The 26,113-nt window shown below is 49.4% G+C and overlaps 1 protein-coding gene across 1 annotated transcript in view; it reads left to right on the top strand.

The window, feature by feature from the left end:
* KIF11 (kinesin family member 11) overlaps window positions 1-26,113 on the top strand; it is a 246,006-nt gene that overhangs the window by 172,865 nt on the left and 47,028 nt on the right. Inside the window, exon 20 of the mRNA XM_078643407.1 lies at window positions 6,898-7,120. Coding sequence (XP_078499533.1) covers window positions 6,898-7,120 — 223 coding nt within the window. The remainder of the gene's footprint in view (window positions 1-6,897; window positions 7,121-26,113) is intronic.

The raw sequence follows: 26,113 nt of genomic DNA, 5'->3' as shown, positions 1-26,113 counted from the left end.
TAAGTGGCTGAGTGCCGCAATGCCGTTGGCAAAGTAAACAGGTCTCACATATGTGAGAATTATTGACTTTGTGTTTTTTTCTTTTTTAAAGCCATGTCATACAGCAGCACAGCTACTGTGCATCATGGTTAAAAGTACATGTAAAATAATACAATAAAGCAATATGACTATTTCAACGCTAACTGCATCATAGTGCTTTATATTTTTTACTTTAAACCATGCTGCTGTACAACATGGCTAAAAACAATTAAAAAGATGTCAAAACCAATAGGTCTCACATATGCAACACCTATTGGCTTTGCTATTGGTTATTTCCCATTGCATTCTGGTACTGTAGTCTCCCTGTCTATTTATACTTCTGGGTCTACAAATTCCAAGTGATGTGAAAGAACAGACTTGGCTGAAGCTCTCGCACCTGACATGGACACCCTGACACCGCAGTAGACCTTATGGGAAGCGTCGATTCTCTGCACTGCTACTTCAAAAGATTCACTACCGAAGTGAGGTACAAATACAAACCTTACTTGTAGAATAAGCCATAACACCTGTCCCAAGCTGATGTCGAACAGGCCTTTGAAGAAAGAATCGTCTGGACACAGGTCAGGCCGACCAATGGGATATTTCTTGAAGACCCAACACCTCGAGTAGGGTTGGGGAAGGGTCTTACCATTTGTTATGTGGCTGACTGACCAACCCCTCATAACTTTCTAATACCAGCCTTCTGTGGATATCCTCACTTCTCTTTGGCTCAGCTCACTTGTGCCCATAAAAGGGGATTCTTCAGGCAGTCCGTAGAAGCCCAGAAGAGCACCGTCCATGCCACATTTTCAAAGGAAGCACCGACTACAACAGAATGTGTTGAGCCTATATTCATACTAAATTCAGAGGTACTCATTGTATCGCCCTTGATTGAATGAAACACTGAATGCTCCTGTGAGGATTTGAACCAGACTTTGGAGTCAAGTAGGCTTATTAGTCTAGCCCACTATCCTTCTGAAGTACAGTGTAGAGCAATTATATATCAATTTATCTTGAGTGGATATCCTGTAAGTATGCTATGGACTGGGTCCTCCGAGGCCTGCAGTGGCCTGAAGTAGGGTGGGGCATTAGTACCATACCATCTCCCTCACTCACCTGTGCTACAACAAGCCGCGCCAAGGTGGGGTGGGGGGGGGGGGGGGGGTTGGGGGGAGTGAGCTACCTTTTGTTTTGAGCATTCCTGGGTGTCTTTGATTTATGGCCATATCTCACCTTAGACTTTCTCTTTTTATTTTTTGGGTAACTTGTCCTAGTTGGATTTTCTACAAACCCTGTATCCAGGTGTTTTCTGAAAGGCATATAAACGTCTCACTGACTCGCACAAGACACATTTTAGCACGTCACAGCTGCACACCCGCCTGCAGGTCAACAGAGGTAATCAGCCCTAGGTACCAGGAGGTCCTCAGGGAGATTCAGCTACAGGCAACCAGACACTCGTTGAAAGTAAATCACCAACAGTGCCTCACTAAGCACTGGCGTTGAAAGGGGCTGTACGCTGTTTAACCCCCATCCACCCAGAAAGAATAAGTGTGTCATATAACCTACTGCACAATACATGTGTTCGAAGGGTGAAGGTTAGTAATAGCTGAGAAAACAAAATAAATGTTACTATGACTAAATAATGTCTGCCAGAGTGGATCTCTGCATCTGCAGACAGGAGGAGCTTGCTGAGAAAGTATCTCAAAAGGAGGCAGTTACTGAGCCCACCTGCTCTTCCCCACAGCTTCCTCACCCTCTGCTGCACTCACTGAAAGCAGACAAATCCTCTGCGAACTGCTGGTGGAACTTTGGACCTCATGACCTAAAGGTGACTCACTAAATCCTATTGCAAATACCTGTATGCAGTGAGTGTTTTTCTCTCAATAGGAAAGCATTACAGCATAAAAACGCACTGTTTGCTAACTTTGCTGAAAACTGTAAAAAAAAAAACAATCTGAAAAGTACTTGCCCAATTGCAAATATATAAAAATACGTGTTCTTTTTCTAAATTTCTCTTGAGTTGCTTCTAGAATATGTGGTTCATTTATTGATTTGATGTGTTAAACAAATGCATTAACACTACCTTCTAAGCCTAAACTGCTCGCTCACACTACCACAAGAGAGCATTTGGGGCGAATTTAAACTCTATAAGCCAATTAGGGTTGTCTGGACTTTGTACATACTGTACCTCTTATCTGAAAGAAACAGGTTAGTATTAGATTCCTTACCTTAGAATATCCCCAGGCGTCAGACTGGATCCGGAAACTTTTGCGTAGCAGTACCCTTGCGCGTTGGTAGCTGTTGTCTGCGGCTCCGCATCTGACGTCGTTGGCGCCGGGCTGACGTCGCCGGAGTACTTAGACGCCGCCCTCGTGTGCTGACGTCCGTTCCTATTTTTTCCGTGCCCGCAAGCGCCAATCCGGGAACAGTGGTACCCTTAGTCAATTTTTGACTAAACTTTTCGATCATTTTTGATCATTTTTCGAAGTCTAACGACCCCATCGCCGGTGCCTACATTGCCTGGGGCCCGACCACGATGACAAGTCGTGACTGCCGGGCCTTGTCGAAGTCCCGCAAGTGCCTCGAGCTCCGGCAGTCGGCCCTGCGCCGTTCGAGGCCCCAGTCCGGAAGGAGGTCGAGGGACCGGTCGCGGGGCCGGAGTCATCACGGCTCAGAGGATCGACACCACTCCTCGAGCTCCAAGTTCTCAGGTATGAGGCACAAGAAGTCGAAGTAGTGACATGGCTCTTCCGACTCTTCCACCCCCACCCCCCCCCCCCCCCCCCCCCCCCGCCCCTCCTCCCCGATGCGGCCGGCGTCACGGCCTGCTCCATACCCGCCGGTCCCTGGGCAGAACGCGACGCCGGAGGAGATCGACGCCTTCCTCACGGCCATGAGGTCGCTCACTCCTCTGTCTGGTTCCGCGGCGCCTTCGGGCCAAGCGGGCCGGCTACTGCTCCCAAAAATTGCACGGTCAACTTTTGAAAACTGTAAAAATTCTGAAATTGCTGAATCCAATCTTGGAATCTGTGAGAAGGTGGCTCTATATATACTGGACAATAAGGCAGTACAGTGTGTATAGAGTCCACAAACCCCAAAGGTTTAACAGAGGTTAAAGTCAGAACTGACCTTACTCTCCAAAGTGGTAGCTTGGTCGAGCAGTAAGGTAGTACCAGAGGACAGTGTAAAACATTTGTTGTACACACTCAGTCAGCAAAAGGTTTCACACACTCAAGAACTGAACTCCAGGCCAATTGTTATTATATCCTTAGATATAGTTGTTTTATTTTTAGAACCGACAGTTATAAAAATATATTTAGAGATACGAGTACTCTCATGTAAATACTTTGCAGAGGAGCAATAAGTTTGTGTACACAATAATTACAGGATAGCTAATAGCAATACAGTTCTGAAACACTCTAGCGTTGAGCTCAATGGGGTTTTTCATAGGAGTGTACAGTTGATTACTTTATGGATTACTTTGGTAGTTCCAGGACTAGGTCGTAGATTCAGTCCTGGGGTCTAAACGGAAACCAGATTAGCAAAAAAGTTTTAGTTACTGTGTTGGATTTTCCTGAATATAAAGTTGTTTTAAAAGTTCACACTTAGAAACTTTTCAAGCTGATTCTTACAATGTTATCCAATGGGAGGAAATTCAGGTTACAGATAAAGTACGATCGCGTTACTTTTGTAACCCAGCACTAGTTTCCTAGGGTCAGCAATGGGAGCTCAACTTAAAACAGGTAGGTAATTGCGTTTCAGTATTTCGTACGATTTTTGAAGAATATTTGCAGTTTTCAAAAGTAGACACAAAAGAAATTTCATAGAAAAGCAGACCATGGATTCCTATGGAGAAAAATACAGGTTACTAGTAAACCCGCCAGGGATTACTTTGGCGGTTCAGTACTGGGCTGAAAGGTACAGTACTGGCTTCTCTCCTGATCACAGGTGAGTATTTTCGAATTCGGACTTTGGCTGATTTTACAGGAATATTTTCTGTTTTCAAAACTTCACACTTAAAACATTTTTGAGTCAAAATGGGTCAATGTTATCCAATGGCGGGTAAGTGACTTACCGGCCTCCAGGTGAGTTCTTGGTTGGTGAAGGTAAGGTTCTGGGCACAGTCTCAGGGGTCCCCAGGATCAGGTAGGCACAGTTAGTAGACCCTCAGCGGCACAGGGGCGGCCGGGTGCAGAGGTAGTTAGGCCCATGTTAGTCAATGAGAGGCAGGGGGCCTTCGGTTGGTGGCGGCTGGCTAGTAGACCACGTGGCTGTGGGAGCTGGGCTCCTGGTCACTTGCTCAGGGCAAGGGGGTAAGTAGATTAGGACAGAGAGGTCACAGCCAGCGGCACTCGGGCGGCTGGTTGCAGGGTGCTTTTGAGCCATCGGGCTTTCAATGTTATCCAATGAGGATCTTGACAAAGGAACAAATGCCTCAGGCTCGGGGCCGGTGACTCTCCGGGGGCGACCAGCACTTCGAGGGGTAAGTTGGGATGTTGGAGCACAGGTAGGTACCCCAAAGAGAGGCACAGGGGGCTGCAGGGCACCGGGTGCAGGGGTGTCGGAAAAGCTTACCCTCAGCTGGTCGTGGTTGAGGTGGCCCCTGGTTCTGAGTCTGCAGGCGTCGGCTGGTTCGTCGAGGAGGGTCTTTGGGCACTGGACTTCGGGTCCCAGTCGCCGGGGGGACGTCCTCGTGGTCTTGGTTCGGGTTGGCCCGGTTCGGGCTCGGCTGGTGCAGAGTGGGCTGGTCCGGAGCTTCCTGGTGGGCACCAGGTGGATTGTTGCAGCAGAGCCTCTGCTGAGGGGAGTCCCAATCTTCGAGAGGGTCAAGCCAGTCAGGTCCTCTGGGTGTTCCAAGGTTGCTGTCCGCAGAGGTCGCCGGGATTCGGCAGGAGCAGATTCCAGGATCAACAGGCCGGTAGGGCTGGGGCCAAGTCAGTTGTTGTTGTCCTGTTAGCAGCTGCGCGGCGGGTCTTCTTCTTCTTCTTGATCTTCTTTCTTCTTGTTGGTATCGGGATCTTAGGAAGGAAGGTTCAAGGAGCCCCTAAATACTGAATTTAGGGGCGTTACAGGTAGGGCAAGGGCAGGGACCAATGGGTCCCTGTCCTGGGGTGAGTACACCCCCTAGCCTGCTCCTCTCCTGTGGGAGAGGGGCAGGAGCCTAGCTGGGATTGGGCAGGACTCCCCATCTACAGGATGGCCGGGGTCCGGGGTCGTGCTTCACCTCACCTCCTCCACCTGAGGGGTGGAGTTGGCACACCCCCCTTCCTGACGTAGTTTTTCCCGCTAGTCTTCCCGCCAGGGTGGGGGTAGGCCTGGTGGGGGGCTGGTTGCTGGGTAAAGCAAATGGTCTTGAGAAGCTCTGAGGTGGTATACCTTTGAAGCTTCCCCCTGTCCATCCTGGGGGAGGAGACATAGCACCTCGCCCAGGATGTGCATTGTTGCAGGCCCATGAGAGCGGGGGGCTCTCCACCCAGGGGGTTCAGCAACATGTCTGCTGTGTGGCAGCCTCTGCAGCCACTCAGCCCAGACGTGGATTGTAGGTTCGGGTTTTGGAAGGCATCTCTAAGATGCCCTCTCGTGCGTTTTACATTAAATCCCACACTGGCATCAGTGCAGGTTTAATGTGCTGAGAAGTTTGGTACCAAACTTGTCAGTCTTCAGTGTAGCCATTATGGTGCTGTGGAGTTCGTAATGACGACCTCCCAGCACCATATACTCTTAAATGGCATCACTGCACTTACAGTGCCCCGGAATGGCCCTGGGTACTGTAGGGGCACAGGGCTCATGCCCCTGTGCCCTCACCTCTGGCATATGGCACCCAGCTAGAGGGGTGACTGAAGTATGCCAGGCCAGTGGGTTCTGTGGGCATGGCACACAGGGATGTGTGCCATGTCGACTCTCTGTTTCGTTCTGTACTTAGGCACTCAGCCTGCAAAGGCAGTGTGTGGGTGCCAGGGTACAGGGTCCCTGAGGGTGGCACAATAAGTGCTGCAGCCCTCAGAGGTCTTCACTGGTCACCATGCCCTGGGTACCTAGGGTACCATTTACTAGGGGCTGACAGGTGGCCAGAGATGCCAATTGGGTGTTTTGTTTCAGCATAGCTTTTCTTTGTAGGGAAGATGGCACTTTCTCACAGTATCTAAATTCATATAAAAGTATGTTATTTTTATAACCTGGTGTCGGATTTCTTTGAGTGTCTCTCACTTAGTGGCTTTGTGTGTGCAATAAATGCTTAGCACTACCCGCTGAGATGACTAAGTGCTCACCTAAAATACCACAAAAGAGAGCATTTGTTATGTCATTTGTGCCTTTAATTCTTTGGCATTTGCCTGGACTCTTTCCACAGTGTACTTCTTTTTGGTCTACTCTATAAAGGGCCTGCTTTCTACACCATATAGTCGAGACTTACCAGAAAGTTAGCTTATGCCAATTGGGTAGAAACCAGTCAAATAAATAACAAACTTTAAGGTCAGGACAAGGTCTGGTTAGCAGGCCTCTGTGCACTCCGAGCTGAAAGACCAGCAGCGTTAGTCCAAAACGTTTGGGAGTGACTATACGGAAAGAGGTATTTCCTTACACTCTGATACAAGCATTCTGAGTCAGGGCAATTTGGTGGATGAGAGCAGTGCTTCAGATGAGGTTGCTGGTCTGTGACGACCCTGAACTTGTTCTTGATTTAGGTGATTGACAGGTTTCAAACTTGGCTTATCTCAGTACAACAGGGACTCGTTTACACATTATTTCATTTAGATGCATGAGTTTCCTTTGTATACTGAATCATAACAAGTTCATGAGTTTCCTTTATATACTGAATAAAAACAAGTTTTGTACTAGCTGAAAAGTGATATGGAATCCAGTTTACTTTTTTCCTTTCAGAATGTAAGTGAAAGCTGCAGTTTGTCTGTGGCAAATACTACAGCCAAAGTAAACCAGCAGAGAGACGCTGAGGAGACTGCGTTGACCACACTAGTCGACCAGGTCAAGGATGACAAAGAGATGCTTCTGGATCAGAAATTGGAACTCAGTGAGCAGGCTCAGATGGGCATAAGCAAAGTGTTTACCTTTTTGCAAGAGGAGCTTAAAAATGACATCCCAACAGGTAAATGCATGGTTTTTGTTAAAGCTTTATGAAGTCAAAGATCTTGTTTCCATTTTGCCTGCCTTAGAGGTTTTTAAGACCATTTCAGGTCCACCACTGCGAGCATCTAAAAGCAAGGAAAATTAGAGGTGAATTGAAATTGGTCTCATGGTGGTGATCTGATTTTGTACTGCTTCACTCAAGTCTTATGAATAAAAGTTCAGCCCTATCCAAATCCTTTCTGATCTGTGTGGCCCCAAAGTATGATTTTTCTCTTCTTTTTTGATCCCTCAATTCTGTCTTTTGTATCCCTTGTTTACGAAATTTTGAAAAACCGCATTTCAACTCAGACTTTGTTTGCATCGCCCAATCTTGGGGATTATTTTGTGGTCCTTAATCTGTGAAGAACATTTTCCTTGGAGGACTGGGTAGTGGGAAAGTCCTAAAATCTGAAAGTTATCGTCCTCCAGAGCCCCAGAAATGTAATTTATTGTTTGACACCCAGTGAATAACGGCCAATGTGTGATTTGATAGTGATGTTAATGCACAGCCAACTCTCTACAAGGTTTTGCTCCTTTCAGTCTTTCATTTGGAAATGATGCTGCTGAGATTCCATGTCATAAACTTACTAGTCTGTCACTACTCCTTTAAGTGAAGATTGATGGCTGTTGAAATATCAGAAGTCAACAGACTTGACCTGATAAAACTGAAAATTAAAAAGCATTCCTATGGAGTCTTAAGTAACTCCACCATTCACCCGTCCCAGGACACATGAAATCCTTAATACACTTATACCTGCAGTTGCCTTCTGTCCAAGACATGAAAGCCAAAGATGCCCTTTATAGGAACTGAAAATAACATTATATGGGGTGGTGGTAGGTACCTTCAAATCCCTCACAGGGGCTTGTGGCTTTGGCTAGAATTTTGTATTGCCACCACATTCTCCTCCTATTGTGGGTAAAGGTAACAGATAAATGTGAGGGGTGCCACCTGACCAAGCACAGCTCTGTTGATAATTAAAATCCACAAAGCTCGTGTGATTTTTTTAAATGTCACTGGGTTGGGAGGAATAACATGCATGGTCAATCAAAAACACATTTGTCAGCCCAACTTTAGAAAGTTATGCAGAGGACATTGGTCTTTAACAAACACGCACACACAAATGAAACATTTTTTGCCTTTTGGTCACTGGAGGAAAGTGCCCCTTTTTGACACTGGTACTGATGTTTTTCAACTGATGTGCACTGGGTCCCTGCTAACCACACCTCAGTGCCAGTTCTGTTTCCATAAAAACAAGGTAAAATGGTCTAATTGTGTTACAATTGGCACACGCTTTAGACACTCACATCCCCCCCCCCCCACGCCCATGAGTCCCTACTAAATGGTACTCCTGGTACCTAGCGCATGGGTACTAAAGAGTGTCCCTAAGGGCTGCAACATGTATTATGCCACTCTAAGGGACCCCTATACAAATTGCATGCATTTTGCTACTGCAGATTGCTTTACATTGTACAAACCATGTGTGTGAAAACATGACATGGCACAATGACTGTATACCATGCCAACGTCACTGTATATGATATATGCAAATCATCCCTTCAGCAGTCTTTGGAGCCATAAGGCAGAGTGCATAATATTTTATGCAAGGACATATCTGCATGAACAGATATGTCACTGTGATGTCTAGTTCAATTGATAGATATTGTAAGCGACCAAGGAAGCCATCCTAAAGTATGTACTGGGCACTGGACATTATTAGTTACCCAGCTACATCATGGCTTCACTGCGATCTATTGTGTTTAGTATCAAACACCTTGTCTTAGTAAATCCAAACTTATACCAGTATTAGATTTATTATGACAAGCACCCAGAGGGCCCCTTAGAGGTGCCCCCTGAGCACTACTAGTCTTCTAGTGTGCTGGCTGACTACTATTGTCCAGCTTGCCACCACAGACTAGTTTCTGAACTCCTGTAGGTTCGAGCCAGCGCTCTCTGGGGTAAAAAAAACATACTTGCTCCAGCGAAGGTGCTATCACCTTTTCCAGCAGGATGGCTAGTGAATCTGCATACAAAGGTCAGAGGCTTCAAAGCCTTTGCCGCCTTTGATGTGCAACCCCGGCTTCATCCAGACCTGGAGAATACCATCCTTTGGCTGATGGCTATTGGGTAACGGGGCTGGCGGGAAATTAGATATGCAGTAGTTGTGCGGCATCTCCAGGCTAGTCCCACGCCTAAGGTGGGCTACCTGATATCCATTAAAGAATGGTTCCATCATCTTATTTTTGGTGGAATTAGGAACTCTGGGACAGGTTTATGTCCACTCCCCACATAAAGTAGTCGTATAGAGGATGTAGTGACACCAGAGGCAAGTAGCCCATTGGCTACTACTATTCACTCCCCTTAACGAATGTATGTCGATACTTTGCATACCATTACTTCGCATGCTTTTAGTGCGATGTTTTTACTTAGCATAAACCATTACTTCGCAAGTTTTAACTGCGCATGCATTTGTAACGCAAATGGTTATAAATGTACTATGGTTTATTCTAATTAAAACCATCGCACTAAAATCATGCTTACTCTATTTAAACACCACTACACTACCCTAATACACTGCTCCCTACACAACCTTCCCCCTGCCTGGACCCAACACTCTAACACTACACTTCACGACTCCCCCCCCCCCCCCCCCCCCCCCCCCAACCACCACCACCCTAAAACACTACACTACACCAGCTGGACCCTGCTCCTACCCCCAAGCCGGTCCCTACACTAAAACCCTACACTACACAAACACCACACCACTACACTAAACCCTAAAACACTCCCCCAGCACGACCCTGCCCCTACCCCCAAGCTGGTCCCTACACTAAAACACTACCCTGCACAAACACCACACCACTACACTAAACTCTAAATTACTCCCCCAGCACGACCCTGCCCCTACCCCCAAGCCGGTCCCTACACTAAAACACTGCCCTGCACAACCCCCACAACACTACACTAAAACACTACCCCCAGCACAACCCAGCCCCTACCCCCAGTCCTGTCCTTACTCCCAAACACTACCCTGTACAATCCCCCCGACACTACCCTAAACCAAAATACACTACTCTACACTACAAAAACACAACTACACTACCCTAAAATCAAAAATACTACCCCCTGCACGACCCTTCCCCTACCCTTAACCTGTAAATACTACACAGCCCCTCTTACACCTCTCTCTCTATCCCTCCCCCTCTCTCTCCCTCTCTTTCCCCCCTCCCCCCTCCCCCCTCCCCCCTCCCCCCTCTCCCCTCTCCCCTCTCCCCCTCTCCCCCTCTCCCCTCTCCCCCTCTCCCCCTCTCCCCCTCTCCCCCTCTCCCCCTCTCCCTCCCTCTCTCCCTCCCTCTCTCCCTCTCTCTCTCCCTCCCTCTCTCCCTCTCTCTCTCCCTCTCTCCCTCTCTCCCTCTTCCTCTCCCCCCCTCCGCCTCTCTCCCCCTCCGCCTCTCTCCCCCTCCCTCTCTCCCTCTTTCTCCCTCTTTCTCCCTCTCCCTCTCTCTTCCTCTCCCTCTCCCTCTCTCTTCCTCTCTCTCTTCCTCTCTCTCTCTCTCTCTCTCTCTCTCTCTCTCCAGCGTTAGTAGTGCACTTCATTGTGTGGAATTGGAAACACGTCCGTTTCCACACAACGATCTTAATAGCCTTTGCTTTGCAAGCGTTACAACGCATTCGATGTTACAACTTGCGTAGTAAAGGCTACACGTTGTAACATCGCATGCGTTGCAACGCTTGTGAAGTAATGGTACGCGGCCTAACATTCGCATACTAATGGCTGTTTACCCCTTAACGCCCTTAAATTTGGTATTTAGGTGGCCCCCTGACCTTAGCAACTCAGATTAGTCTGGCAAGACGTCAGAACTGTAGCCCATCACTTTTGCGCAAAACCTTGCCTGCTACTATCCAGACAATCGCAAACACCGACTTGCCAAGAAGCGGAACAGTCTCCCAAAACCCTTGGAGGTCTGCACAGCACTTCATAGACCCAGCAACATCTCACTTGGAGTGGAGGAGCCACAGTGCACCAGTACCCATGGTACCGGAGCCAGTTACAAGCACCAAGGCACACACCTCCGCTGCCAAAACTTGCTTGCGTGTCGAGGGATTTCGAGAGGGACCAGCTCCACACTGAGAGTGGACTTGCTGTGTTTCTTTTACCTTTTCTGCAGGTAGGCCAAGAATCGGGAGAGCCTCTAAGTTATAGACTTGCCGGACAAAACACTTCTGCACCCGAGCTACCCATCCCAGACTCAAGTAAACAGACGGTGTCTCTGTGGTCCTGAAACCCTCGAACCTAGGCGAGAACCCTCTTTGCCTCCTCTCCATTTCAGCTAGACTGGTCACAACTTGCATCCTTTTTCTTACAGGTACTCTTCCCATTGACTTTAGTGTGTAGGGTTCGAGCCTACCACTGCGTATAACACCTCTGCACCTGGGCAATCCAGGGCAGGTAAACTTGAACTGCTGGTGCTTTCTTAGACCATGGGCCCTACTAACCTTAAGTCCAGAAGATCAGTTATGCAAGTCATCTAGAAGTGTAACTATTCAGTGAATGATTCTCCCATAGGATAATATTACCGCGTTCGAGGCTTCTGCCTCAAATATGACAGTTGTGATTTTCTTCTGTTTTACCTGTAAAAATCCGAAATGTTTAAAGTACTTAGCCGATTCAGAATATCTTGGCATCTGAAATTGTACAAAAAATATTTTTCTAAATTGGTCTCTAGTTTCTTCTCGAGTGTGTAATTTATTGACTGTGTGTACAACAAATGTTTAACACTACCCTTTGATAAGCTTTAACTGCTCGCCCACACTGCTACAAAGAGCATTTGGGATTATTAATTTAAGCCCTGTAAGCCAGTATGGGTCGACTGGCCTTTCGATGTAGTGTTCCTCATTTTGGTGCACTACATAAAAAGCCAGCTTCCTACATTCACATTATCGAACATTCCTGAACTTTTATGATGAATACTTTTGACTGCAAGTTCCTGAACTTAACACTACCCAGACACCAGATGAGATCCAGAAACTCAAATGCTCCTGCACCGATGGCTCCGTACTGGCCCAGAAGTGACGGAGTGGAGCCGCATGTAAGCACCACATCGGCACACTTTTATTTCTTTTGAAGTGTGGGTTATGTTCTGGCAGGTATCATGCAAACCAGCAGGGGCACCAGTTTTCTGTCCCTTCTCTGCAGCACCCTCCAAGACACTTTAGTTTGACCTTAATAGCTCGCACCAATCCTGTGGGGAGAAGAATCATGTTTGGCAGGTGTCACAGGTCATTCAGCATCGTAATGCCCTACCTTTTCTGTTTGCTCGCCACATCTTGTACCCTTCCAACATCCAAACTACTTTGAGGAGCAGCTCCTTTCTGCTGCATGAGGTGTGAGTATTGTCCAAAGGTGCTGTAGAGAAAGTTCTTGCTTAGCAAACAGTAGTTACACTCGCTATATCCTACTGCCGGAAAAAGGAAGGAGCCCACCGGGCTATATTGAAACTATGAACTCAAAATACTTTCCTGTAGAAGGATAGATTCTGAATGATTAAGTAGGCCCAAATCTTGGCCGCTGTGGACCTAGTATGCTGAATGGTATTCTCGGACCTGCAGGATGCATATTTTCATAAACCCATTATACTGGGATTATATGGGGTTTAAAGTCAGACCGGAGCATTTTTAATTTGCAGTGGTCCTCTTTGCCTCACCACTGATTTTGGGTGTTCACGAAAGTAATGGTGGTGGTTGCAGCACACCTTCGGAGGTCCGAAGTATCTGTTTTCTCCTATCTTGACAACTGGCTTTTGAACGCGGGCTCGCAAAAGTCAGTCCGAGCACTCCAGAGGACTGTGAACCACTTGACATCGTTCAAAGAGAAGAACAGGAACTCTAAGAGGTAGATAAGGTCCAACCAGAAAAGAGGAGGAAGAAGTCTGGCACACCAAGCACAAGGTAACCACACAGACATTTGGTGGCCGAGCCCATGAAGTTGGACTCGAAGCATCCAAAACCGGCATATCGTAGATAGTCTGTGCCTTGTAGGAAGCTGACTCTATATATAGTAGACCAAAAAGAGGTTTACTGTGTAAAGTGTCCAGGCAGGCCCCAAAGGATTTGCAGAGGCACACATGACACCTAAAATGCTCTTTTGTGGTAGCGTGGGCAAGCAGTTCGGCATATCAGAGGGTAGTGCTAAGCATTTATTGCGCACACAAAGGCATTAAGTGAGAGACACCCTCACTAAAAAATCCAACACCAATTTATAAAAATAACTTGTACTCTTATATGCATTTAGATACCAAGATCACTGGAATTAGGTAAATACTTTTTAAGTTATGTATTTTTATAGTTGTCAAGAGTTGACAGTGACATTTTTGGGAGAAGTAAGGTTATCCTATTGGAGACAAACATGTACTGCTTTCGGGTCCAACCTTCTGGACTTAAAGTGAGTATGGGGCAAGGTCCAAGGCAGCACCAACAGGTCACCTCGGATGGCACTGGGGTGACCAGGTGCAAATGTGCCTTTCAGCCTCTAGTGCCCAATGTTATCCTTTTGGGGGAAAACCGGTTCTGCATTCGAGCACTTCACTGCGACTTACGGGACCAATCTCCTGTACTTAAGGTGAGTATGGCGCAAGGTCCCTCCAATAGGTCACATTGGGAGGTTCTGGAGCTACTGTGTCTGGTGTCCATTTCACTTTAATGGGTAACCGTCCGGTGCACAGGGGCTGGGAGACCAGTAAGGCTGCACCATCAAGGGAGCTTAGGTCTCACGATGCTTGGGGACACCTTTGGTCCTCTTCTCCTCTGGTTAGGGTGACCGGGTGCAGAGTTGTTATGAGGCGTCGAGTTTTCAGCACCAGAGACACTCGCCGTAGAGGGGGCGTACAGAAAGATGCTGTAGGTGGCGTCTGTGAGTCCACTGTGGGCAAACACAAGGTCAGCTCTGTCTCAGGAGGGTTGGGGGAACCACGTTGGCTCACTTCAACTTGGCCTAGGGTGCAGTGGGGCTTTCTGGTGTCTCGTTTGTGGGAGTTCCTGGGTCTTTGTTGAAAGCAGGCAGTCCTCCCAAGCTTTTGGAGGCACGGTAGCTGCAGGACGAGATGACTTGAGTGCAATCTGACAGGAACAGCAGACAGGCGAGCAGGGTTGGCGCCAGGTCAGTTACTTCTCTACAGTCCTTGCTTTTTGCAGCTTTTTTTGGTTTAATTCTTAGGTCGGCAGATATCTGATCTCCTGGTGCCAGGGACTCCATGAAATACTAGAGTTAGAGGAGTCCAGGGTAGTAGCAAATGGGCTACTTACCCCTGGAGTCACTACACCCCCTATGTAACCACTTCCTGTTGGAAGTGGGCATAACCATATCCCAGAGTTCCTAATTCTGCCATCAGATGGCAGATTTTTATGTTTTGTATCCACATCAGGTAGACCACCTTAGGGGCGGAACTAGCCTGAGGATGTACATGCCTCTGACTACTAATTTTCCTGCCTGTCCTGGTGCGAAATGGGCCCTGGTCAGGGGGTTGGCATCATTTCACCTCTAAAGATTCTCAAACCAAAGGCGGTGGACTCTTGTAAGCTCCCTTCCTTGGAATGCTAATTTACCAGTCTTCCTTTAGGACATGGGTACTCACAAACTTTCTCTCGGGGGCCAAATCTACAGTGTGGTTTGTGTCAGAGGGCTGCACCAGTGGGGACGGGGTCAGTGGGGGAGGGGCTAGAGCAACAAAAAAACTGACCATGAGGTTGATCACTGGTCCCTGCAGCGGACACCTTCGTCCACTGAGCTACCAGACCTGGCATACACACATCTCTCTCTCTCGCTCTCTTTTCCTCCCCCTCTCTCTCCCTCGTGTCTCCCTCCCTCTCTCTCTCTCGTCTCCCTCACTCTGTCTCCCTCACTTTGTCTCCCTTTCTCTCTCTCCCTCCCTCTCCCTCCCTCACTCTCCTTCTGTCTCCCTTTCCCTCCCTCTCCCTCTGTCTCCCTCTCCCTCCCTCACTCTCCCTCCCTCACTCTCCCTCTGTCTCCCTTTCCCTCCCTCACTCTCCCTTTCCCTCCCTCACTCTCCCTTCCTCACTCTCCCTTTCCCTCCCTCTGTCTCCCTTTCTCCCTTTCCCTCCCTCTGTCTCCCTTTCCCTCCCTCGGTCTCCCTCTCCCTCCCTCACTCTCCCTCCCTCTCCCTGTCTCCCTCACTCTCCCTGTCTCCCTCACCCTCCCTCTCCCTCCCTCACTCTCCCTCCATCTCCCTCCCTCACTCTCCCTCCCTCACTCTCCCTTTCCCTCCCTCACTCTCCCTCCCTCACTCTCACTTTCCCTCCCTCACTCTCACTTTCCCTCCCTCACTCTCACTTTCCCTCCCTCACTCTCACTTTCCCTCCCTCACTCTCACTTTCCCTCCCTCACTCTCACTTTCCCTCCCTCACTCTCACTTTCCCTCCCTCACTGTCTCCCTTACCCTCCCTCACTGTCTCCCTTACCCTCCCTCACTCTCACTTTCCCTCCCTCACTCTCACTTTCCCTCCCTCACTCTCACTTTCCCTCCCTCACTGTCTCCCTTTCCCTCCCTCACTGTCTCCCTTTCCCTCCCCCTCTCTCTCCCTCCCTCTCCGTCATCTCACCCTGCATGTGTGTGCCCGGGCTGAGACAGCTTCGGGGCACGCACAGCACTTCACAGGTATTTAAAAGACCATTTGCATGTTAATGAGGCTGTGTTGTATTTCTCCTTTTAGCGCCGCAGCTCCACTGTGGCTGGCCCCCACAGAGCAGCAGAGTCTCCAAGTCACACTGGTAGATGTCTGCAAGGTCCGCGGGCTGCCAGGGAAGGCTTGCCGGGCCGCTGGCGGGCCGTACTATGAGTACCCATGCTGTAGGAGGTGTAAAACGCCTCCCTCCAGAGCACGCATTGTTTGTGATGATCTGAGACCGTGGACTCTCACCCCTTGTGGCCTGAAATTTGTCAGTGGTGGCAGGCTGGACTGGACCAGTCAGCCAGTACACTAGAGGGCTAATATGTTTCAGGGGATAGGTCTTGGATACACTCTGGGTACATGTATTAAGAAATCCATCTCTGTTTGGGTTTAATAATATGATGTGTTTGATACCAAACACAGTATGTTTCAGTGAAGGCATAATGTAGCTGGGTGACTCGTTTTCACCAGTGCCCAGTACATACCTTAAGATGGCTTCCCTGCTCACTTGCAATATCCAGTAATAGAACTATACATCACAGGGGCATATCTGCTCATGCAGATATTTTCTCACATAAAATATATTGCACCCTGCCTTAGGGATTAAAGGCTTGGTGTAAGGGGGATTTGCATATATTGGATACAGTGACTTTGACATGACTCATGGTTTACACCATGTCGTGCAGGTTGCAATAGCAGTCTGAGTGGAATTTGTCTGTGGATCTCTTAGGGTGACATAAGATATGCTAGAACCGTTTGGGACCCTCTTTAACACTCATGCCCTAGGTACCTGGGTACCATTTACTAGGAACTTACTGGGGTGCTAAAGTCCTTAGCCATTTGTAGCACAATTAGACATCACCTGGTTTTGGGGATGGAGCACTGGCACTGAGGTTTGGTTAGCAGGCCTTAGTTCACTGTCTGAGTTGAATCAGCATCTAATAGCTAGAAAAAAAGGGGCAAAAAGTGCAGGGACAACTGCATCAAAAGCCCAGTTTCCTACAGCATAAACATGAGGTATGACTAAAGGTTTTCTTCACCAAACCAGTGTTAAAACGTTTCCTAGAGGAGGTGAAAAAAGTATCACCACCCAAAAGCATACCCCTGCCAACTTGGAACCTCAATGTGGTGCTAACGCAACCAAAGATGCCGCTTTTTAAACCAATAGTATGGTAACACTTAAGTTTATACCCTAAAGACAGATTTTCTAACTGCTATTGTGTCACTAAGAAGCGTTGATGAGATCCAAGCGTGAACCACGAAAGAACTGTAGCTGCAAATATATAAGGAGAAAGTGGTAATGAGAGCAAATCCACTGTTCATACTAAAGGTGGAATCGCAGTTCTTTGGTAATTAGGCCGTCCACTTACTGGCCATTTTCCAACATCCGAAGACATAGGCTGCTAAAGCCTTGCTCACAATGGATGAAAGACTAGCAATTCTGTACCAGCTAGAAAGAACCAAGACCATCCGCAAGGCGGAACAATTCTTTGTATCTTTCACCCACGCAAACAAGGGCTCTCCTGTCACCAAAAGGACCATTGCAAGATGAATCGTTCAGACCAACAAATACTGCCACAAGACCGCAGTAGTAACACTTTAGTAAATAACACGAACACACTTAATATGGAAAAAGGGAGCAACACTAGCCTTTCTAGGAAGTGTGGCACAGGAGGATATCTGTACAGCAACCACATGGTCTTCAATACACGCTTTCATGGTACCCTACTGTGTGAATGTTATGTTACCAATATTTGTTTCACGCACAGTCCCAAAATATCCCAGCGCATGCCCAGTGGGGTAAAACAGGAAACCGAAAAGCAGGCTAATTAAAAAGGAAGGTCTTCAGTCTCTTCCTAAAGTCTTCGGGTCCAGAAGGCCACATAATCCCGTGGGAGTTGGTTCCAGGCCACAGCAGCCATATACAAGAGGGAGCTGCATTCTTACCTTTTTTGACGGAACCTAGCAATGCCCAAGCTGCAAGGTGGGACAAGTGTAACAAAGAGTACCAAAACATGTATTGTCAAATGCACACTCCAGAGATCCCAGCTTCTCCAAAGGACAGGATACCGCTATATAATCAATACAGATCCTACTTTCCTACACACAGCATGTGATTCCAGAAAATATTTGAGTTGCAAAACGAAATGGTTACTTACTGGGAGGAATAGTTTTGCAGCTTAAAGAATTTTCAGGTTTCACATGCAACCTACCCACCTCCACTAATGAAGATCTATTTAGAAAGAAATACAAGGGTAACCTTAGCAGAAGCAGAGGAAACAAACATCCAAGTTACCAAGGATGTTCTCCAGCTTTTGGAAGAGATGGCGCTCACTCTGCAGTGGTGTCTGTTCAAACACAATTGGTCCAGCGGTAGGCCCCACTCTCCCTTCCCCTTCCAGAAATGAGTGGTAACAGATGCTTCTCTGCTAGGTTGGGGAGGTCACCTGGAAGGGGTGTCGATCCGGGAGCTCTGATATGGAACCGGTCTTTCGCCGGAGACCAATCTGTTAGTCACGGGCAATTTGTCCGGCATTTAAGGCATTATTGCTGTCGATCAGAGGGAGACTGTGATGGTTCTCTTTATGATGAAAGCCTTTCTCCCATCCTCAGAGAGGATGACGTAGAAGCTCAGACAACACTGCAGTGTGGTACTGCAACAAACAGGGCGTGGTGAAGTTGTGGACCCTGTGTCGGGAGGTACTACGCCTTTGGAAGTGGCTTGATCACCAGGGGTGGAAGAACTTGGCTGCTGACACCTACTGGATAATGGATGGCAGCTACACTTGGCGGTTGTCAGGGTATCTTGCGCAAATGAGAACATTGGCTTGATCTTTTCACCTCTGCCAAGAATGTACAATAGCTGAACTTTTTCGAGTTGGAGTTTCCAAGGCAACTCTCTCTCAGACTTCGTCTGTCCAGAGTGGAGCTTAGAACTCCTGTATTCCTTTCTACTGCCTCTCCTGTCCAGAATTCTGAATATCAAAACAACCAGTCTCAAGTCATCCTATTGACACTGACATGGGCAGCGAGAGTGGTATCCGGAACATCTGTCCTCCAATCAGGCTAAAATTGTTGCTCCCACAAAGTCTGAGACTCACAAGCCAACCCATCCAAATATGTTTAGTTTTTTGTTACCGTTAATATCTCAAAAACGACTGAACAGATTTACACCAAATCACAAACCGCACAATCTGCCAACCAAGATCTAGCTTCCTGGTGAACTTGGTGTAATTTTGTTTAGCAGTTTTTGCTGTAGCATGTCTTAAAGAAGTCTATTGGAAAAAGTACAAGGATTTTGCGTTTTGGTAACACCATACCGCCCTCCCCCCACACACCACCACATTCTCTCCGAATTTACTTTATATTTTGGAATATACACACACACTTACCAAAGGTAAGTAACTTCTTCATTGGTGTTTTTCCATGCAGTGATGTCTCCAGGCAATACTTCAGATACTTCTGAGCCTCAAGCCTCTCACTTTTTTGATGTCACTCTTCTCAGTATGTGGTTTCAGCCGTGGGGTCTTTGTAGGTGCTGCAGTGTTTGACAAGTGTGTAACAGGGCTAATGCAGCTTTAATACTAGATGTCACAGGAAAAATGTCACCCTCTGTGAGAAAGTGCCATATTTCTTGCATGGTATGCCCCCACATTTTGCTGAATTGCTGATGTACTTTGACTGAGTGTGCCCTGTGCTCCTGGCAATCAGGTGCCCAGGGCCTGTGTTCCTTCCCTAAAACTGTGTTGAAACCTAAACCCAATTGGCATCTCTGACCCTAGGTACCCAGTGCACTGTGATCGGAGAAGGCTCCTAAGGACTGCAGCACTTATTGTGCCACCTGTACCCTGTACCCTGACAAACACACCCTGCCTTTGCAGGCTGAGCGTCTTGGTGCAGAACAAAACAGAGTCGACATGGCACATATCCCTGTGTGCCATGAACCACAACACACCTCAGTCACCCTTCTAGCTGGGTGTACTTTGCCAGTGATGTGGGTACAGGTGCATGAGCCCTGTACCCCTAGAGTACCCAGGTCCATTCCTGGGCACTGTAAGTGCAGTGCTGCCATTAAGAGTATATGGTGCTGGGAGGTCATCACCACGAACTCCACAGCACCATGTTGGCTACACTGAAGACTGACAAGTTTGGTATCAAATTTCTCAGCACATTAAATACACACTGATGCCAGTGTAGGATTTAATGTAAAATGCACAACAGAGGGCATCTTAGAGATGCACCCTGAAAATAACCCACGACCAGCGTCCTGACTGAGAGGCTGCCTAGGCTGCCACAAAGCAGACCTGTTGCTGGACCCCTGGGTCGAGAGCCATCTGCTCTCTGGGCCTGCAACAATGCACCTCCTGGGGCGAGGTGCTAGGCCTCCTCCCCCAGGATGGGCAGGGGAAGCTTCAAAGGCATGCCGCCTTTGTGAGTGTCTCCAGACCACTTGATGTACTCAGCAACTGGCCCCCACCGGTTCTGACCACTTGATGTACTCAGCAACTGGCCCCCACCGGTTCTGACCCCTACTCTGGCGGGAAAACCTAAGTGAGGAAAGGGGGTGTGCCAACCCCAACCCTAAGGTGGGGGAGGCGAGGTGAAACACAACTCCAGGCTCTGTAGAATTTAGGGGCACCCTGAGCCTTCCTTCCTCCGATCCCGATTCCGAAACTACAAAAGATCAAGAAGACCTGCAGTGCAGCTGCTAACAAGAGGACAACACCAACTGACTTGGCTCCAGCCCTACCGGCCTTTCGACCCTCGAACCTGCTCCTGTTAAACCCGGCGTCTCCTGTGGTCAGCAACCTCGAAAACCCCGGAGGAACTGACTACCTTGCTCATCCAAAGACTGGGACTCCCACAAAAAGTGGTTCTGCTCAAAGATCTACAACCCCTGATGCCAGCCAGGAACTGCAAATCCAGAACACTCTGCACCTGCCGAGCCCGGCCTGTGCCTGAGTGGATAAAGACCACAAGGACGTCTCCCAGCGACTGTGACCCAGAATCCAGCACCCAAGTACCCTCCTTGACGCTCCTGGCGACGCCTGCAGCCTCACAACAAGGTACTCCTCCAACTGCAACCAGCTAAGGGTAAGATATCCCGGCGCCCCACGGTGCCCAACTCCTGGGTGTCTACTTATCCTACAGCTTCCCACCTTAATCTCTCGAAGTGGTGGTCGCACCTGAGACCCACCGGGTGAGTTGCGCGCTATACAAATGTCCACGATTGATTGATTGACCTGAAGAATCTCGGTCCCCGAGCTAGCAGCCTTTGTTCATCGTGCAGCTTTCCCATTTAAATACATTGGGCGCCCGACGGCCCAAAAGCACCCCGCACCCAGCCGCCTGAGTGCCACTGGAAGTGCAGCATCTTTTCTATCCTACCTCCCCACTTGCCCTGTGTAAGTGACCAGGAGCTCAGCTTCCACAGCCACGTGGCCTGCCTGCTATCAGCCACCAACCAAAGGCCCCCTACCCGCCATAGGCTAACATTGGGCCTACTCTCTTTGCACTCTGCTGCCCCTGTGCCGCTGAGGGTGTAACTACTGTACCTACCTGTACCTGGGAGACCCCCGAGTCTATTCCCAGAACCTTAACTCTGCCAGTCGAGTACTTACCTGAAAACCGATAACCTACATTTTTGCAGCGTGAATCTTTCTGGATTCACTATGCTGTGCATTATTCCGCGGTCTTGTGGTTGGGTCCGGATTCGTAGTCTTTTCTTTGTTTTTTTTTTTTTTTTTTCTCTTTGCCCAGGTGGGCGTCGGCGTCACACCCCCTTTGGGTGTATTTCCGGTGACGTCGGCATGCTTCCTGCGGAAGCTCCCACTCTTGGGCGCCATCTTCAGATTCTTTTTTTCCGCGGTCGGGTCTGGATCGTTCCCGTTTGGGCTCCAGACATTTTTGGAGAAAGAAGAAAGAAAATACAGAAAAGACGAGGAGAAGTCATCTGAAGACTCCAGGGGACTTCACCGACGAAAGACAAGCAAAGATAAGGCGTTTTCCATCCAGATCTTCGACGACCGTCGACGAACACGCGACCAGAGAGGCCCTGGACGCTCGAGGATGGACAACACGCCGTTCAAGTTCTGCCGTAACTGCCACCACAAGTACGCGCAGAAGGACCAGCACCCGGTATGCAACCTTTGCCTACCGGTGGACCACGAAAGCGGAGACTGCAACGCCTGTTCCGCCTTCACCCCGAAGACCCTTCGTGTGAGAGAGAGGCAGAGGGTAGCACACGCCGCCCTGCAGGGGAAGGCCCCGACCCCGTCGCTCTACGAGCTGGGGATGTCCTCCGAGGAAGAAGACAACGCTGCCGCCGAAGACGACAGCTACACGGTCGTAGAGACCGATTACACGAAGACTTCTGACAAGGTAGGAGACTCTTCGGCCCCCAAGAACCCGAGAGACTCTGAGTCTCGAAAAATCGAGGGCAAGACCCCGAAAGCGCCGACGCCAAAAAAGGCGGCGTCCGCGACTACTCCCAGGCCCAGCGGATCCTCAGAGAAGGAGTCCCCGGCGCCGAGAGCTGCTGATCAGCAGAAGACGTCGAAAATCGTCCCCGAAAAGGATCGATCGACGAGGGAGAAAGACCCGAAACTGTCGACGACGACCAGAGACCCGATATCCGGTTCGACGTCGAAAACTTCGACTCCGAGAGGCACGGCGACGAGCCATCCGTCGAAGAGAGCGGCGGAACCATCCGACGCGGAACACGCGGACGAGATGGAAAAGAAAAGAAGGCGCCTCGAGGCAGAAATGGAGAACTTCATGCAGCGGAAAAAAGATTTCGACGCAAGGATGAAGGCCTTCACGATCCCTCACAAGACCAAGCCACCAGTGCTGGAGGCGGTCGAGGAGGAAGAAGAAGAGGTCGCCGAAGTCACCGAGCAAGACCAGGACGTCGAGGTGTTCGACGACCAGGAGGAGTACGAGAATCCCCACGAGAGCTACAGCTATGGGGAGGAAGATGAGGGCAGGACAGACACAGAGTCGGCGCCCTATGACCTTCAGGAGGTAGATTACATCGATGTCGACACCGACAGCCCGGAGGAGGTGGTCGACACCTACCCCTCGAGGCCCTCGCCGCCGGACGACATCGGGGCCTACAACGCGGTGATACAATCTGCCGCAGCAGCTTTCAAGCTCAAGCTCGACGAAGAGAAGCAGAAAGCAGACTTCCTTCTGGAAACATTGCTCCCAACACAAACGAGGAGCCAGTTCCTCCCGATGCTCGAGAGCGTCTTGGCTCAGGGGAAGGAAGCTTTCAGGGAGCCCGCAACATGCAAGGCAGTAACTCCCAGAACTGAGAAGAAGTACAAGCATGCCGCAAAGGACCCGGCCTACATTCAGGGCACGGTCTCCGCAGACTCCATTATCACGGCCACAGCAAGGAGGAGGGCTAACGTACCCACTACCTCGGGCCCGCCACCGGATAAAGAGAGCAAAAGGATGGATCTGGTGGGCAGAAGGATCGAACGGAATGCCGCGACCCACTGGCGCATGGCTAATTCCAACGCCCTGGTAAACAGACACATGTACCAAATCATGGAGGGACTGGGGCAGTTGGTGAAGGACTTGCCCCAGGATGCCAAGCAGAAAGCCGAAAAGCTAATTGAAGAGGGGAAGAATGCTGCAAATTCTTGCCTTAAGACGGCCCTGGATGGGGCAGACACCGCCAGCAGGCTCATGATGATGGGCGTCACGGAAAGGAGACACGCCTGGCTCAGGATATCCGGTTTCAAACCGGAGGTGCAACACAGCATCCTGAACACACCATTCAACGGCAGTACGCTTTTCGGACAAACAGTTGATGAGCAACTCAGCCAACTTAAGAAGGATAACGAAACAGCAAGATCCATGGGAGCATTGCAGTTCAGAGGGAACAAGAGGGGCACCCCGTCACGGAGGCCCGGCGGAAGAGGCGGAAACCAGCCAGGTACATCACACCAGGCTTTCCAGCAAACGCACCAGGCAGACTCGCAGGGTCAGCAGGGCCATCAGAAACAGCCCTGGCAGTACCAACAAAGAGGCCAGTCCTTTCGAGGGAGAAATGGACGGGGACAAAATAGAAGAGGGGGCCAGCAGCCCACCTCCAAGTGACTTCAAAAAAATCCGTGTGCCCACCCACAAAAAAGATCCCAGGGGGCAGCACGTACAGATGGGTCAAGACAAACTAGACACCTACGACCACAGGACACCAGTGGGAGGAAGATTAAGATTCCACCTCCAGGAGTGGAGAGGAATCACATCAGACAAATGGATCCTCAACATTATCCAATTCGGATACTGCATAGAGTTGGAGGCGAGGCCAACAAACAGAAAACCAAGAAGAAAGCCGCTAGCAAGCAAGCAGCTGCAGTGCCTTCAGGAAGAAGCAAAAGAACTCCTGCAGAAGCAGGCCATAGAAAGGGTACCCTTCAAGGAAAGAAACACAGGAGTATACTCAACATACTTCCTGGTACCAAAAGTAGACGAGACAATGAGGCCCATTCTCGATTTACGGTTCGTGAACAAATTCATAAGAACGCAAAAATTCAAAATGACCTCCCTGCAAGAGGTGCTCCCACAGTTGCAGACCGGGGACTTCATGGTCACTATAGACCTCAAAGACGCATACCTGCACATCCCAATGAACAGGAAGCACAAGCACATGCTCAGGTTCACCGTCGGAGAAAGCCACTACCAGTTCACGACACTGGCCTTCGGTCTAAAATCGGCACCAAGAGTTTTCACAAAGTGCCTCGCAGCAGTCGCAGCGCACCTAAGAAGGCAGGGAATACATGTATACCCTTACCTGGACGACTGGCTGGTGAAAGCAAACTCATACCAGAAATGCAAGCTGCACGCACATACAGTGACCAGCACGCTCATAAACCTGGGGTTCTCCATCCATTGGAAGAAATCATCAATGGAGCCGGAACAAGTGAAGATCTTCCTGGGAGCACAGATCAACACCTTACAGGGCAAGGTGTTCCCCAGCGAGAAGAGGGCGAGGGCGCTGGTGAAGGAAACTCGCCTCTACCGGAAGGGACAAGCTCGGACAGTGAGGACGGCGAGCAAGATCATGGGGATGATGGCATCATGCATCCACCTGGTACCGAATGTACGACTCCACATGAGACCCATTCAAGAATGGCTACAGGAGCAATGGTCACAAGCTACAGGCAGTTGGGAGGATCTAGTGGTTGTAACGCACGCAGTGCAGAAGGAGATGACATGGTGGACCATGGAGAACATAGCAAGGGGAAAGCCTCTAACGCCCCCAACGCCAACAGTGACCATCACCACAGACGCATCCCTGAAGGGATGGGGCGCTCACATGGAGGAGCTCAAGGTGAGGGGACTGTGGACACCGACGGATGCCACAAAGCACATCAATTACTTAGAATTGAAGACAATCTTCCTTGCACTGAAGGCCTTTCAAACAAGACTGTACAAGCACAGGGTATTGATACAAACAGACAACACCACTGCGATGTTCTACATCAACAAGCAGGGGGGCACACAGTCCGCACCGCTTTCAACGCTGGCGCAGGAGATATGGAGATGGGCCATCCCTCTCAAGATAGACCTGCTAGCCATACACCTACCAGGGAAGGACAACATACAAGCCGATTGGCTCAGCAGGCAGACATCGGCATCCCACGAGTGGGAGCTCAATGCTCAGGAGACAAGATACCTGTTCGACAGGTGGGGGACACCATCGGTGGACCTGTTTGCCACACGCCAGAATGCAAAATGCCAAAACTTCGCATCCAGGCAGCCCGAGGAGGGGACACTGGGGAATGCCCTATGGATAGATTGGTCAAGGACATTTGCCTACGCCTTTCCCCCGATACCACTGATGCACAGAGTACTGAGCAAGTGCAGAGCGAGCAACATGACACTGATACTGGTCGCACCGCAGTGGGCGAGGCAGACCTGGTACTCGCAGATCATGGAGATGACACAGTGTGCACCCCACAGATTCAGCAGGAGGAAAGATCTACTGTCCATGCAGAACGGAGAGGTACTGCATCCAGAGCCAGAGAGCATGAGCCTAGTAGCGTGGCTCCTGAGGACATAGAGTTCGCACATTTGAGACTACCAGAAAGCACCCTGAGGGTACTTCGGGAGGCACGAAGGCCCAGCACTCGAAAGTGCTACGTTGCGAAATGGAAAAGATTCACAATATGGTGCAGACAGGAAAGACTCCACAATAAGATGAAGAGGGACTCCACAGTGCTAAGGTACCTGACGCACTTACTGGAGAAGAACCTTAGCTCATCCTCGTTAAGAGTT

This window comes from Lissotriton helveticus, chromosome 5_1 (genome assembly GCF_964261635.1).
Source record: "Lissotriton helveticus chromosome 5_1, aLisHel1.1, whole genome shotgun sequence".
Classification (NCBI taxonomy): Eukaryota; Metazoa; Chordata; class Amphibia; order Caudata; family Salamandridae; genus Lissotriton; species Lissotriton helveticus.
The sequence above is the reverse complement of the archived record's forward strand: the minus strand, read 5'-3'. Positions and strand labels throughout refer to the sequence as shown.